At 41.8% G+C, this 16,314-nt stretch overlaps 3 protein-coding genes across 3 annotated transcripts; 2 read left to right on the top strand and 1 right to left on the bottom strand.

Annotated features, from left to right (window-relative positions):
* On the top strand, positions 1–891 carry LOC147327376 (uncharacterized). Its single transcript, XM_086297527.1, has 3 exons — positions 1–55; positions 267–572; positions 647–891. Exons 1-3 carry the CDS (start codon positions 1–3, stop codon positions 889–891), a joined length of 606 nt encoding a protein of 201 aa, XP_086153653.1.
* A 2,029-nt stretch (positions 892–2,920) lies between these two features.
* Positions 2,921–5,700, top strand: LOC147327375 (uncharacterized). The gene is made up of 3 exons (XM_086297526.1): positions 2,921–4,641; positions 4,733–4,790; positions 4,904–5,700. Exons 1-3 carry the CDS (start codon positions 4,322–4,324, stop codon positions 5,135–5,137), a joined length of 612 nt encoding a protein of 203 aa, XP_086153652.1. The 5' UTR covers positions 2,921–4,321; the 3' UTR covers positions 5,138–5,700.
* A 3,761-nt stretch (positions 5,701–9,461) lies between these two features.
* LOC147327374 (E3 SUMO-protein ligase ZBED1-like) lies at positions 9,462–10,118 on the bottom strand. The gene has a single exon (XM_086297395.1). The coding sequence runs from the start codon at positions 10,098–10,100 to the stop codon at positions 9,462–9,464; it is 639 nt and encodes a 212-aa protein (XP_086153521.1). The 5' UTR covers positions 10,101–10,118.
* Positions 10,119–16,314: the final 6,196 nt, after the last annotated feature.

The following is a 16,314-nucleotide window of genomic DNA, read 5'->3' as shown; positions in this document are numbered from 1 at the left end:
ATGGGGTTGAGAGATGCTGGTCGTCTGCTTGTGGGTCTCATCTTTTACATTTCAGGTATCTGAAATTATTTATGAGTTCTTATGTAAAAATCATTAGTTAATATTAACTTAAGTCAAAAGTTTAAAAAAAGTTGAGAAATTTTTTAACAGATGAGAAATTTTAGATTAGATTAGTTCCTAATTTAAAGTACTGAAAATTATTAAGTGATTACTAACAAAGACATATTAATAAGATAAAAACATTTATTAACTCCCTTTTGTTAAAGGTGTTAATGGAAGAGAAACCAGGACCTGTGCTTTCAAAGGTTCATCAGTGGATCTGCACTGCTCACATCAACATCTGACTTCAAACAGAAAATGGTTCACTATACACTGGGATGGTAACAAGTACATTCAGAGTGAGCTCTCTGTGGATGGACAACGTGTAACGTACAACATGTCTGAAGAGAAAAACCCAACTTTAACCATCAATGATCTAAGAGAGAGTGATGCAAACGCTTACTGCTGTATGAATACTACAGACAGACCACAACTCTGTTGGCTAAACAGAATTACTCTTCAAGTTGTTGCAGGTACAGTGACTTTTACTCATTAATAACTTTCCAAATGACATCCTTGTATAAGTTGTTCTCCATCATCCTCTCAGAGCTGCAGGTAAAGGTGATTCCTGCCACAGAGGGACAGACAGTAACACTGATGTGCAGCAGCAGCTGTCCTCTGACTGAAAAGCCTGCAGCCTACATCTGGTACAAGAACAGAGAGTTTCTCTATGAGGACTGGTCTCCCTGGTACCAAGAGCTGCTCAGCAGTGAGGAAGCAGCCACATACTCCTGTGCTGTCAAAGGCTACGAGCATCTCAGAGCCCCTGAAGTTTCTGTGGGTGAGTCATGACTGTTGTTGCTACAGACTCTCCAGCTAAACCCTGTGAAAATGACCTCAGTACAAATATTTAACATCATGTCTTTTTGTTCAGATTCCATCACACAGACATGCTTCAGTCTCTCTTATGCTTATGGAAACATTTGTTCTTATAAACAGAAATTAGTGGATAAGCCGTGCTCCATCACCTACCCCAGAGGTGAAGTTTATATCATATTTGTTGCAACAATACATGTATATGTCTTAAATAAGATGTATGATTATATCAAATATAGTGACAAGCAGTGTGTTTATCCTTTTTCAACAGAGGTTCATGTTCAAAGAGCTTCTTCCATCTCAGAGTTTGTCACACTGACCTGTAACACCAGCTGTAACCTGACTGATGATCAAACTGTTTTCATGTGGTATCACAACAAACAAAACTATTATGAGAATCAAGATTATTCAACTCAAAAATCTTCAACAGGCACATTCTCTTGTACAGTTAAAGCTCACAAACATCTCCAATCTAAGGAAGTTTGTAAGTGTTAAACATATTTTATTTTATATATAATAATGAACTCAAGCGCTGAAACACAGACCAATCAAACAACTTTAAATCTTCCATTTATATTTCAGGTGTTCAGGATAAAAACTGCTGGAGAGTGAATTATGTCAGCAGGAGAATCTGTGCTCTGGAAGGATCTTCAGTCAACATCACAAGTGAATACTCACATCCTGATAACATGAAGCCAGAGTTCAAATGTTGGAGTAAAAAATGGAGAAAAGATAAAGTGGAAGTTGAAGAGCTGATTGAGGCTGCAGGTCATGTGAAGTATCAGGACAACATGAAGAACCAACACATCCTGACCATCAACAACCTGAAGAAGAATGACTCAGGAGGATACACGTTCAGATTCAAGAGAGATCATGAAAGATGGACACAGTCTGATCTGCCTGGAGTCTTTTTGATTGTCACAGGTAAATCTAAACTCCTCACTCAGCAGACTTTACTTATTAATGTCTGAACAGGAGCAGAGGTGGAAGAAATATTCAGAGCCTTCTTTGTTCTTTAATAATGTTAAAATATTCCCTTACAATGAAAAAGTTTGCTTTTAATTAAAATCATGTGCATTTTATGAAACATAACTTTAGTTAAAATATCAAAAGTAAAAGTTGGCTTCTATTGTAGATAATCATAATAGTTTTAATATTATATACAGTCGGGTCCAAAGGTGTTCAGACAAACTGCCCTTCACCACAGTTTCAACAGGTGGCATACCTGCTGCTTCAGAGCTATTTCTATTTATTGAATTACTGTTTTGATACTACAGGTTCTGTTTATAAAAGAAAATAATACTCATCAATAATACTCATATTATTTCATCAATATTTTTGCTCTCGATTGCTGTTAAATATAAAAAAAAACACCTCTGCTTTCAAGAAGAAAATAAAACAGTTTTCAGCTCTGACTCACAGCAGTATAAAGTTAAGGAAAGTTTCTTCGTGGTTCAGAGGTCACTCAGCAGAGGATGGTTTAAAGATGTGCATGAAATGGAGTGTTACAATTCACCAATAAAATTTTGATAAATGTTAACTTTTTTTTAAAGAAGGAAAAGACATTTAGTATTTTCATTTAAGTAGTTTTTTAATTATTAAAAATAAAAGCTAAAGCTACGCCCCCTTCTACCGTTGATTGACTGTGTGTAAACCTTACCTGACACAAACTCTTATCCATCATCCATCCATCTATGCATCCATCCAGCCACCTCCTCCAGCTTGTCCAGGGGAACACCAAGGCGTTCCCAGGCCAGCTAAGAGATGTAATCTCTTCAGCGTGTCCTGGGTCCGCTCCAGGGCCTCCTCCCGGTGGGACAACTGGCTCCTTTCGATGTGAAGGAGCAGTGGCTGTACTCTGAGACCCTCCCGGATGACTGAACTTCTCACCCTATCTCTAAGGGAGAGGCCAGCCACCCTTCAGAGGACGCTCATTTCTGGATCTCAATCTTTTGGTCACTACTCACAGCTGCTGACCATAGGTGAGGGTAGGGACGTAGTTTTAATAGTAAATTGAGAGCTTCGCTAAGCTCTCTCAGCTCTCTCTTTACCACAACAGACTGGTGCAGGGTCTGCATCACTGCAGCCACAGCACCAATCTGTCTGTTGATCTCCTGCTCTCTTCTCCTGTCACTCGTTAACAATACCCTCAGAGCCAGGTGGCGGCTAGGAGCCTCCTACAAAATTAAAAAGGTGATAACACATCCAGAGTTTGAGTCCTGTGAGTAAAAAACAAAGCTGACTGAGACAAAAACAGCTGAAAACTTGTGATTATTAGATTAAATACAGCAACTTTTTCTCTATATGTTTTACTTTATAAAGCGAATTATTGTTTATTACGATCAAAGCCAGCAGCTGTCTCTAACAGTCTCAATTTGCAATGTTTGTGTGGGGATTTCTCCAAAACATGTGTTATTCACCATCATTGACAGTCTGGTTTAATAAGTATTTTTGTTTAGAATTGTGCTTGTCTGCATCCTTGTTTCACAAAACAGCATTATCAATTTGTGGCGATAGTCAATTTGGCCAGCAGATGTCACTGTGGAGATGGGTCTCAGATTGAAATAAAATTAGAAGCAGAGCACAGCTTGAGTAAACTAACTGAAACACAGACACTGACTAGCTGACAGGAAATACACAACTGGGCAAAACAATGCACAGGTCAAATAAGTCAGCCCAATGACAATGGAAGCAAAACTGAACACTACACACAGGACAAAAAACTATCAAAATAAATCAGGAGACTAACACTGACTGAAACACAAACTAGACAGGGCAAATTAAACACAAAGTTACAACTGACTAAACATGGGAAACATAGGAAACATAAAAGAAACACAGACGAGGCAAAGAGAACATAGGAGGGCAGGAAAAACTTGAGAATATCTAACAAAGAAATCTTGAATACAACACAAGATTGACGACTGAACATAAGCAAATGTAATGTTTAAATTAAAACTAGAACGAAGTCAGACAGAAAATTTACTGAGTCCAAAACAGAAAACACTGAGTATAAAACCAAAGATCATGACATAAAGACCCAAAGCACAATGCAAGTTTCAGTTACTGAAGACAAAAGTCAAGGCGGAGACCCACAAAAAAAGAAGCAACTGGACAGGCAGGATGCAACGGTAGGATAAACCTTAAAGTAAATATTAACTCAGGCTGTCATACATTGTACATGGAGTGGAGTTTAAAAAAGCAACTATTCCCTCGTAAATGTCATAAAAGTACAGAACTTAAGTCAATGTTAGATTTTATCAGTGCATGGGGGATTAAAGAGTCTGCTTTTTGGCTTAACTCACTCAGATTCAGTCTCTAGCACATGTTGCAATTGTGTAATGTTTCATCTTAACATATAACATCTGTCATTATTAATGTTCCTGTTTCAGAGCTGAGAGTGAAGATGAGTCCTTCTGCAGTGGTGACAGAGGGTCAGAGAGTCACACTGACCTGCAGCACCAGCTGTCCTCTGACTGACAACACAAACTACATTTGGTACTTGAACAGTCGACCTCTGACCCCGAGAGAGAACCAGAACAAACATCTGATCCTAGACCCAGTCAGCAGGGAGGATGCAGGAAGCTACTCCTGTGCTGTGAAAACCAACAAAGATATCAGCTCTGCTCCAAAGACTCTCACTGTCCAAAGTATCACAGGAAGGACACGAGGAGTTTCTGTAATAGTTCTGGTTTCAATAGTTCTCTTTTTCTTCTTTTTGATTAGGTAAGCAACAGTGTGTTTGATTCAAAGTGACAACATTTTATCTCTGGCATGAACTCACTTATTTTTTCTGTTTATTACTTTCAATAACCAGAAAAAAGAGGACTACGAGTCAGTCTTCCACAAACGAAACATCAAACAACATAGTGGAGGTAAAGATTACTGTGGAGTTGGAAAACACATTTTCATACTGAATGATCTTTCTTACAGAGTCAAAGGAGTCAAATCTTTAAGTGAATTATGATGTATCGCTTTTTGTTCTTAGCTAAATCCTGATCCTGCGTGTGAAGACGTCTTAGCTCAGCCACAGGTGGAGGATGAAGTCCTCTACAGCAAAGTCCACTTCTTCAAAAACCACACAGATCCTCTTTTTTCCACCATAGAGACACTTCAGCCAAGAGAAGAGCAGCATGCTGATTATGCTGCTGTGAAGTTTAGACATGAAACGAGCTCTGATGGAGAATCTGTTGTCATTTCAACAGAAACAGATGACACTTAAAGACCTGCAGACGTACACTGCGGCGAACAAGCCTTTTAACAAACCTCTGCACCTCTCATTTAAATTTTTGTGCGTTGTACTTGAATCTATATTTCACATTATTTATACATTTTTTTTCTGTATTCAACACAACTAGATTAGCCAGTTTGATTGGCTTCGTATGTTACTCGTGTTAATGTAATAATTCATGGTCATGTAAAAAAAAACAAAACAATCATAGTAAAAGTTAATCTGCCTTTTGTCTCCCTCTTCTGACATTGAGAGCAATTACACACAATGAGAGGGTGTAAAAACAATATAGCTCCAAGAAAGAAGGGATACAACAGCTGTAATGTTTGCTGTGGGGATGCCCCTCGTGTGTATAGATGTGCTGTTATAGCAGAGGACACTGACATGTTTGCAAATCTCCCTGCATTATAGCCCGTGATATTGTCACAATGCAAAATTGCAGAATTCATTCAGAGCTATATATTAAACACATTTGTATAGTTTTACATTTGTTGATTTTAGATAGTCTAGTTTTGATGTGAAGCATTTTTACGATTTTAGATGTTTGAGTTCGTTCCTAGACAATTTTATAATATTATTCCAGACGGCATACTCCATCCGTCCATTTTAGTTTTGAGGAGGGGCTGGAGTCTATCCAAGCTGTTAGACAGCGTATTACCACCTAGCACTGCTTTTTGCCACTGGTACTGTACTGTACTGGCAAGTATGTACTCGCGTTCTCGGCGAGACCAGACTTGCCACTGAACACTGAAATAAACCAAACATTAACATTTAGAAGTGATCTAAGTTACTTATATATCATGTTTAACCTCAGTAGCGAAATCTCTATTAATAAAAATAGTGTGCATGTATGTCTTAATAAAAACAAGCAGGTGAGATGTTAGAACGCCTTTATTTTTATTTTAGTACAATAGACAGCTGCTGGGGTTTGTTTAACCTGACTAGCGAAAAGACTGCGTAGGGGTTGAAAATTATGTGCCAGGAGTCCGCTGTTCTCGCCGGCTCTAGTGATCCTCGACCTCACTGTCTGCTATGGAGCTGGCGGGTCACAGACGTCTCTGAAAACGTCAGAGCACGTTTGGAAATATATGATATCTTGATAAATCGAGCAGATATTTGAAGCTTACACAGCTACATTCTTGCTTGAAAATAACGTTTATTTTGTGACCCAGCAAGAGAAATATTTAAAAGTTTTCAGCCCTGCTCGTCTGCCATTGCCGCGTTTGAGTTTTGGATGAAATGCATTCTGGGATATTTAGCTGTACCAAGTCCACACAAGTCACCACCGATGCATGCTCGATAAAACAGGCGGAGCGAGAAAACATCCGGGACTTTTTCGCGTTCTCGGCTTGATGCATACTTTGAATTGGAACAGTACTTGGTCTCCGACTGATGACGTATCACGAGTACACGAGAACGCAAGGATGCACAAGTACGCATATTGAGACAGGACTCAGTAGCCAGAAGAGAGCAAAATAAAAACCGATTTTGTTCACCTGAAAGACTAACGGAATTAAATAGCTGCACATTCTGTAGACTGACATTTCCAGATGTATTTTAAAATGACATCACATGTGAATATTCAACTGTAAGTGTTACTAAAGATATCTAATGAAATTTATATTTCGACAAGCAGATTGTCGTTTTGTTAAGAAACGTCTAATAGTCACATATTTCCAATAACGGAATTGAAACTTTGGGATATTAATCAGAATCAGAATCAGAATACTTTATTGATCCCTGGGGGAAATTATTTTTTGTTACAGTGCTCCATTTTAAACCAACATTAAGACAAGACAGACAATACGCTAACTAAGAATAGTACAATATATACATACATACATACATACATACATACATACATAAGTCACTTATAAATAAATAGTTGGAAAAGAAACATGTGTAGCTGTAGCAGCAAACAGTGTGTTAAGTGGATGCGTTGTACAGGGAGATGGCCACAGGCAGGAATGATTTCCCGTGTCGTTCAGTGGTGCTTTTCGGTAATCTCAGTCTCTCACTGAACGAGCTCCTGTGACTGACCAACATGTCATGGAGTGGGTGGGAGGTGTTATCCAACATTGTCTTTATCTTGGACAGCATCCGCCTCTCCGACACCACCTTGAGGGAGTCCAGCTCCATCCCCACAACATTGCTGGCCTTACGGATCAGTTTATTAAGTCTGTTGGCATCTGCGACCCTCAGCCTGCTCCCCCAGCATGCAACAGCATAGAGGATCGCACTGGCCACAACAGACTCATAGAAAATCCTCAGCATTTTCTGACAGATGTTGAAGGACCTCAGTCGCCTCAAAAAATAGAGACGACTCTGGCCCTTCCTGTAAAGTGCTGTGGTGTTTTTAGCCCAGTCCAGTTTATTGTCAATGTGTACTCCAAGGTATTTATAGTCCTCCACAATGTCAACACTGACCCCCTGGATTGAAACAGGGGTCAAGTGTTTCCTGGTCTTCCTGAAGTCCACGATCAGTTCCTTGGTCTTTGCCACGTTGAGCTGCAGATGATTCTGCTCACACCACGTGACAAAGGAGTCGACCACAGCCCGGTACTCTGTCTCATCATCCCTGCTGATGCATCCAACCACCGCAGAGTCATCAGAAAACTTCTGAAGATGGCAGGTCTCTGTGCAGTGGCTGAAGTCTGTGGTGTAGAGGGTGAAGAGGAAGGGGGAGAGGACAGTCCCCTGTGGTGCCCCTGTGTTGCTAATCACCTTGTCAGACACACACTGTGGGAGACGTACATATTGTGGTCTTCCTGTCAGGTAATCAACAATCCAGGACACCAGAGAAGCATCCACCTGCATCGCTGCTAACTTATCACCCAGGAGGGTCGGCCTGATGGTGTTGAAAGCACTGGAAAAGTAAAAAAACATGACCCTCACAGTGCTCGCCGGCTGGTCCAGATGGGTGTAGACACGATTGAGCAGGTAGATGATGGCGTCCTCTGTTCCGAGACGAGGCTGATAAGCGAACTGAAGGGGATCCAGATGTGGTCTTACTATGGGTCGCAGCTGGTCCAGGATGAGCCTTTCCAGGGTCTTCATGATGTGGGAGGTCAGTGCCACGGGCCTGTAATCCTGGGGGCCACTGGGACGAGGCGTCTTTGGTACAGGGACGAGGCATGATGTCTTCCACATCACCGGGACCCTCTGCAGACTCAGACTCAGCATAAACAGTTTATGAAAGACTCCACACAGCTGGGGGGCACAGGTCTTGAGGACAAGGGGACTCACTCCGTCTGGTCCAGCAGACTTGCCTGAGTGAAGTCTCCTCATTTGCATCTCAACCTGGTAATGAGTGAAGGTGATGGGTGGGGGAGGGGTGTCAGGAATCTCACAGGAGGCAACATATGAAGAGAGAGGCTGGCACAGTGGTGTGGCTCTGGATTCCAGGCTGACTGCAGGTGAGGTTGTGGGGGTGGGAGCAGACACTGTGGTGTCGAATCTATTGAAAAACAGATTCAACTCGTCGGCTCTATTCTCACCTCCCTCAGCTCCCCTGCTGTTGGTTGGCCTGAATCATGCCCCTCCACACCTCTCTCATGCTGTTCTGCTGGAGTTTCCACTCCAGCTTCCTCCTGTAATTGTCCTTAGCCTCTCTGATCTTGTCCTTTAGTAACACCTGGATCTTCCTCACCTCCTCTTTGTTGCCCCCTCTGAAAGCCCTCTTCTTGTTGTTGGGCTTTGATGTCCTTAGTCACCCACGGCTTGTTATTTGGGTAACAATGAACAGTCTGAGCTGGGACAATGGAGTCGGTGCAGAAAGTTATGTAGCCTGTGATACACTCAGTAAGCCCATTGATGTCCTCGGCGTGAGGCTCACAGAGTGTTTCCCAGTCGGTCACCTCGAAACAGCCCTGTAGTTCCGCTATTGCCTCCTCTGACCACCTCCTAACAGTCCTGGTGGTCACAGGTTCCCTCCTCACAATTGGCACATAGCGGGGGGTGAGGTGAATCAGGTTATGATCTGACCTACCAAGTGGGGGGAGGGAGGAGGAGCTGTATGCATCCTTGATGTTAGCATACAGTAAGTCTAAAGTTTTCTCTCCCCTGGTGGGACAGTCCACATATTGTTTGAATGTTGGTAGTGTATTGTCCAGTGATACATGGTTGAAGTCACCCGAGATCACAATAAAGGCACTCGGGTGCTGAGTCTGTAGCCGAGCTATGGCAGAGTGGATAGTGTCACATGCAGCTGTGGGGTTAGCAGAGGGGGGAACATAGACAGCCACCAAGATGACGTGAGAGAATATTAAAGCATATTCTTACTATTGAGACATTTTTAGAATATGCTGGAACCCTGTCATTGTGTTATGGACTTCAGGTCAACAAAAGCCATACCTGACTGAGTTGCAGAACTGGTTGCTGGCTCTGGCTGTGACGAGGTAGATGGGATAGGAGGGACGGGCATGATCTGGTCTTTTTCATTTTCAATGATGGTGGCACATTCTGCAGTCAGACGTCTCACTGCAGCTTGAGCATTGGTCTGACTGCAAAACCCCACAGCCTTGAATCTTGGATCAAGCAGGGTAGCAATGGTCATGACACTCATTGTTTCCAAGTGAGACGAACATTCACCCAGCATTCTTGTGAGGTTCATGCACAGCTGGCGGGCTTTGTCATCCAGAACTTGAGGTTGTTTTTTAGCAATTGCATACCGCAGCATGCAGACAAGTGGAATGACTTTGGACCCAGATACTCTCTGCTCTCCAGAAAGTTCAGTAGTGGCTGTGTAAAAAGGAGAAAGCACCTCCAGGCACTCTTTAACTGAGTGGTACTCCTCAGCAGTGACAGGTGTGAGATCTGTTCTCATTGAGACAAGGGCAGCACTAACTGGCTCTCTCTCCTCATACAGACGCTGCAGCATGGTGTATGTGCTGTTCCACCTGGTATCAACCTCCTGAAGGAGCTTTAGATGTGATCTGCCCATCTGCTGCTGCATTTGGCAGAGCTTCTCCTTTGCTGTTGTGCTAGATCGGAAATAGCTTACCAATTTACGTGCCTTACCTCTGATCTCCTCAAGCCCAGGCTATATATATATATATATATATATATATATATATATATATATATATGTGTGTGTGTGTGTGTGTGTAAAGACAAGGTTTGTGAACTTTTCAGTCAAAATAAACAAATGCAAAACAGAGGCAAACAAGAACACAAAGCTGGCAAACCTACCCGATTGACCGAAATCAACTCAAAATATTCCCACACGCCAGAACGTCCTCTCTTCCTTGCTGGTTCCATATCTGTCAGTGGAATGGTCACCTCTTCGCTCTCTGTCACCATCAACACACTCCACGAATCCCGTGGATGATTCACTTCCTTATATCCGTTTGAATCAGGTACCGAAGCAGTTACGTGCGTAATGAAGCTTCGGACGTCACTGGTCACGTGACTTTTGCCAAACGAAGCAAGCCTCGACACAGTGCTTCTGAACCAGTGTGTTGTTTTTTTCGACACACGCTCCGGAGCGCCAGCTTCAAGTGGGCCATCACTACTGCAGGGACACCGGCCCTCGTGGACTAACTCTACGTCCACACGTACATGGGTATTTTTGAAAACTGAGATTTTCCGTTTTCATTTTAAAAAATAATCCCGTCCACACGTAAACGCAGAAATGAAGGAAAACGCTGCTAGGAACATGCCAAAGCAACAGGTGGCGATATATTCCTAACCGTGTAGAAATGTTGGGCAATCAGAAGTCTAGAAGCCTCGGTGGGAAATAGTAAACAAAGATGGGGCATAGAAGCAGAACCGAGTTGTATGTGTGGAGGGACAGTAACTGTTTATGCATATGTAAGCATTTAAACACTGCAGAGAGTATAAGTAACAGTACTGTAGAAATTAATTTGATCAAAACAATAACGTGGCGCACAGTGTGACGTCAAAAAAAGCGCACACCTTTGACGCTGCGTTTTCTCGGTTTTTCTCGTCCACACGTAAATGCAAAAACTGAGTTTTCGAAAATATCCACCCTGGCAGGCGTTTTTAGAATCTACGTTTTCAGTGACCGAAAACGCCGTTTACGTGTGGACGAAAGGTGCAAACGCATAGAAAAATCTGCATTTTCCAAAATACCCGGGTACGTGTGGACGTAGCCTGAGATTGCCCACCCCTGGGTTAGTCTGACAGCTGAACATATTTAAGGCTGCCAGTTGTCATTGGAGAGGGGGGATTTGTGCTGTGAAGAAGCTCGATGAGTTAAGGAGAGCTGTATAGCAAATAAATACTTTTTGTTCCACTACACTTGCCTTGGTCCATCTCACTGTGTTTCCAGCCGCTAAGGGCCGCCCTGTTACACCTTTCATCCTTTGTTTTTTCTTTTCATCTTCCACTTATGATATACATGACCCTACACCATAACTTCTTGCAAACCAGTCTCTCATCCATCATTGCACTGGGTCACTTTGACAGTTCCATGGCCAAAGTGAGTCTGAAAGTCTGCAGAAAAGCAGTTAATCAGTTAATCCATTCAAGAATTTTGTTGGGCGCGCATGCCAGACATAAACTGCTATCCATGCTGAGTGAGGGTTTACTTGTTCGCTTCTGGTGTTTGAGGCAAGAACCAGAATTCCAGGTACATGCCCTGCAAAGGCCAGGTATATTTGCTTATAAGGATATTGAAAGGACTGTACACTTCGGCTTTACCGTCATTTAAAGAGCTGTATGCATTTGTGTCACGGCCCCAGAAAGGGCTGCAGGCCTTTGCTTTACAGCTATCCAAACAGCTACATGCTTCTGTTGTACAGCTGGTTAAAGGGCTGCATACGGCGTGAAGCAGTCCAGTTAAGCACAGCTGCATGTTTCTGCTGCACAGTCAAAGGCAGCTGCATAATGAGAAGGGTCCTATGTGTTACACACTGGAGGACGACAGGGTTCATTCAGGTGCACATGAAGATTTATTGCACTGAAACACAGCAAAACAATTCAGTGTTACTGGCGGCTTCCATTGTAATAACTGGCCTGCGTTACTTTTGTGTCATTACGTGTAATGGCCATGTATTAATCAGCCCTTAACACACAGAGAAAATGACCAGTAAACAATAGACAACATAACATGTACTGGCTGGTCTATTTCCTATAACTTTAACTGACACCAGCTAACTGTTTCCTTTCACCTTACTGATGGAACAACACGGTTACAGAGATTAATGCAGGAGGCTAACATGACTTAGCTAGCGCACAAATGTTACTAGCATTACCCACAGATAACGTGAAACAACTCCCTTATTCGCTCACATCAAACACCATATAAACAAGAATTACACTCCAAACATGTTAAATAAGTATCAACTTTACATAAATGTATGTAGTTCTCGTATATTGCTCTCACCTGAAACACAGCAAAACAATTCAGTGTTACTGGCGGCTTCCATTGTAATAACTGGCCTGCGTTACTTTTGTGAAGGATTATTTTGCCAGTTACCCGTTTGGCTGAACCGCCACTGCCACCTACTGGCGAAACTAAATATCGCCCTAACTTCACATCAGGTGGGAGCAAATGAGCTTTTCGCTCTGTGTTATGATGCAAACTATTGTCACAACAAAGATGATGGGGGGTGGGCACGAACACATAAGGAACACATCTGAGACTTGTTCTTAATGCTCAAAATACTCAGGGTGCCACATATGCACATACTTTAGCAGTGCCAAGCTAAATTGGCACTTCCCTTTGTTGGACTAATCACAGTTGGCCATAATACTAAACTATATTTAACCTAAATATATGGGTCCTGTGATTTGAGTATGCAGGTTAACTGCTTAATACAGTGACTCCACTATATAAAGACTTCATTGTGAGTATGCATAGTATATATGAGTATATATGTGTAAGGAAGAGGACTCCCTTACTATATTTAGGGCCCGAGCACCGAGAGTGCGAAGGCCCTATTGTATCTGCTCCGTTTCTTCTTATTATTATTCAGGCAAAACAAGGGCCTTTTTGAGGGCCTAAACATGCTCAAAAACTCATGAAATTTTGCACACATGCCAGGTCTCGTGAAAAATTTTGTATTTTAATGGTTTTACATATGAGCACTGGGAAATGGCTCTAGAGCGCCACCTATGCTTTGTTAAATGCAGCCCTACAACCACATCGTTTGAGGTACATGTATGAAATTTGGCACACATGTGTATCATGCCAAGACAAACAAAAAAGTCTGTGGGCCCATTGATGCAAACCCAACAGGAAGTCCGCAATTTAGAAGTGAAGGTGACATTTTTGCTCTAATTTTGCCATTTCCATGCCTCGAACGTTTTCGAACTCCTCCTTGGAATTTGGTCGTATAAGCTTCATGTTTGGTCAGTGTCAACTACATACCTGGGCCATGTTAAATTGCGGAGTTTTCGTGATACGGTGTGGTGGTGGCGCCACGGCGAATTTCGATGACTCGCCATGAAAATCTTATTGCCTCTCATTCCCTCATACATTGTCCGATCTGGACCAAAGAGCACACATATGATAAGGCTCCACCCCTGAACATATTTCAACTGCCATATTTGACATCAAGGACAGCGCCACCTAGTAGGAACTAGGTGGCGCTTTTACACTTTGGGGTACAGTATTGTGATGGGTGACATCTGCAGCCTCAAATTTCTCCAGGAAAGCCTTATGGAGTTGGTCTTGGGTTACAGTGAAAACTGTGACTTTTCGCGAAAGGGTGTGAACCCTGCAGCATGGCGAACTTTGATGTCTTGCCATGAAGAAACAAATTAGTATAACTCAATGAAATCCAGTCTGATCAGTACCAGACTTTACAGGCATGGTGTCAGACCCGCCCTGAATAGATTGATGTGCCCATTGTCAGGAATACGCAGAACGCCACCTAGTGGCAACAGGAAATGTCATGTCTTTCATTTTGTCGTACTGATTTTCACAGGTTCATCGTGGCCACCTCAAAAGCGGTGAATATCACCATCAGTTGCTCATGATGCTTCAGTGCGAAAATTGTGACTTTAAACTGAACGGCGCACCCTGGTGGCAACGCGGTTCACCGTGAACAATGAAGTGGCGTTTGAGGGGCTTGGAAAGTTTAAAAAGTCTTGAAATTTGGCACACACCTCCAATGGGACGAAGGCTTTGTTGTTATGTGATCACCTTCCTTGAATAGCGCAAAATGGCTCCACAGCGCCCCCTACAAACTTTCAAATCATCAGCCGCTGCTCTGTGTTTTATGTATGAGTCTGAAATCTGGGAAGGTTATAGGAGGGATCAAGATGTACAAAAAAAGTCTCTTGGAGCAAAATCCCAAATCCAACAGGAAGTCAGCCATTTTAAAATGAATGTGTAATTTTGGCGACATTTTCCCCTCTTTTCAGGCACCGTTCTTTGACGAACTCCTCCAAGGGATTTCATCAGATTGATGCAATTTCCTGTGTGTGGAATCTAAAGACCTTTGTGATGTTAAATTGCGAAGCTTTTTACGTTCAGGGAAACGGGGTGGTCATGGCGGCATGTGGAGTTTCAATCACTCGCCAAAAAGCAGTAATCTGCTGTCACTCGAAAACACAATGTCCAATCTCTCCCAAAGGTCGTAGGCATGATTAGACTCGAGCTCGGATATGTTTGTTATGCCATTTGTACATAATGGTTAGAGCGCCACCTAGTGGGACGACTATAATCCTGGTTGAATAAGATGAAATGTTAGCTGGTGGTTAAATGCATGAAATCCATCAACGTCACATCAGATCGGACATGCTGGTATTAGGTTTTGGGCGTGGCTCAACACGCCAGGGTGCGAGGGCCCTCATAACGCTGCTTGCAGCTTTAATTATATTATATTATCTGTATAGCACTTTAGAGCACACCTTTCACTTTATTAAAAGCACCTTATCAAGCACTTTATTTAGCACTGAACTTTAAGCATGGATTTGCACACAAGAAGTTTAAATATTTATTGACTATTTATTGGGAATTTTAAAATCAGTTGGTAGCCTTGTTTCACATCCTGCACAGCTGCTCCTCATCAAGGAATGTGGTGGTTGTCTGTCAGGAGAAAAGAATGGTGATTGAGATTTTGATTAAGGTTTACCAGTAAGGAAAACTAATGCAAATGTGTGTGTGATTACACACAATTTATGAAAGTAACTATGATTACATGTCTAGTGTATACAGGAATATATATGTCATAATAAAATCAACAAACCTCAACATGTAAAAACACTTTGAGTCATATGTTCAAATACCTTTGGTCCATTTAATAAGAAGGTGTCACATGTCCTAAACCCTTTATCCAATTTGAATGTGGATACCTGCACATGACAGCTGAGACCATACACATTTTGTCCATATTCATTATGTGTTTATGTGTGTATGTAAACTGTATTGAAATTTTGGATTTACAAAGTATGACAATTGCAAATACAGATGTCAGTATGACAGTACACAGCCAACTAACCTGTAACAATGTAGCCAAAACAGAACATGTGATCACAATCACTTTCTAGAAAACAAAACTGGTCTTTTTGCATGCTAACTTAAAGAGAATATAAAGAAACAGTGCAGAATATTATGGGAAACATAACCTGCACTAACCAAATGTCCATGATCTCAGCAGCACAAACTGCTGCTGAGATCATGTGCTGTGATAATAGCAACCTACGCTGGGCAGACCACAAACTGCTAAAGAGTAGAACAAGCTAGATGGATCCTTAATAATGCTGATGTTTTCAAAATGGCCACCATTGTTATTATTGTTATTATTATGATTTATAATATCATCATCATTATTATTATTCTTATTTTAACATGCCTTGTAATAATGTTTGTATAAACATTTTGACATGAGTTAGGACTGAATGTTTCATTATATCACATCACTCCATTAGGTGGGAGCCACACAGCACATAAATATATAAATATATATATAGGGGAATAATATTAACACTTTATTGAGAACTGAAAGTTACCTGAACATCTAAAATATTCAAGGGTAAGACAACTAAACCACATTGCACTTCCTGCAGAGAACAAAAGAACCACAGAGGAAGGACGTTCATGTCTAGTTTCAAAGGTGCTTTGTGTGCCAAACCACTGAACATAAAACAGTCATGCGAGCCCTTCTGTTTTTCAAGCGATTTTGAGATGTGAGTAAATCGCGTCTACTTTTATATTTATTGTCAACGTTATGCTTCCACGCTGGTCTCCAACCAAC

The sequence above is a fragment of the Aulonocara sp. 'chitande type north' Nkhata Bay genome, linkage group LG6 (genome assembly GCF_057382095.1).
Source record: "Aulonocara sp. 'chitande type north' Nkhata Bay isolate Kocher_YH1m ecotype deep benthic linkage group LG6, A_spYH_male_GT1.1, whole genome shotgun sequence".
NCBI classification, from domain to species: domain Eukaryota; kingdom Metazoa; phylum Chordata; class Actinopteri; order Cichliformes; family Cichlidae; genus Aulonocara; species Aulonocara sp. 'chitande type north' Nkhata Bay.
This window is presented reverse-complemented; position numbering and strand designations above follow the sequence as displayed.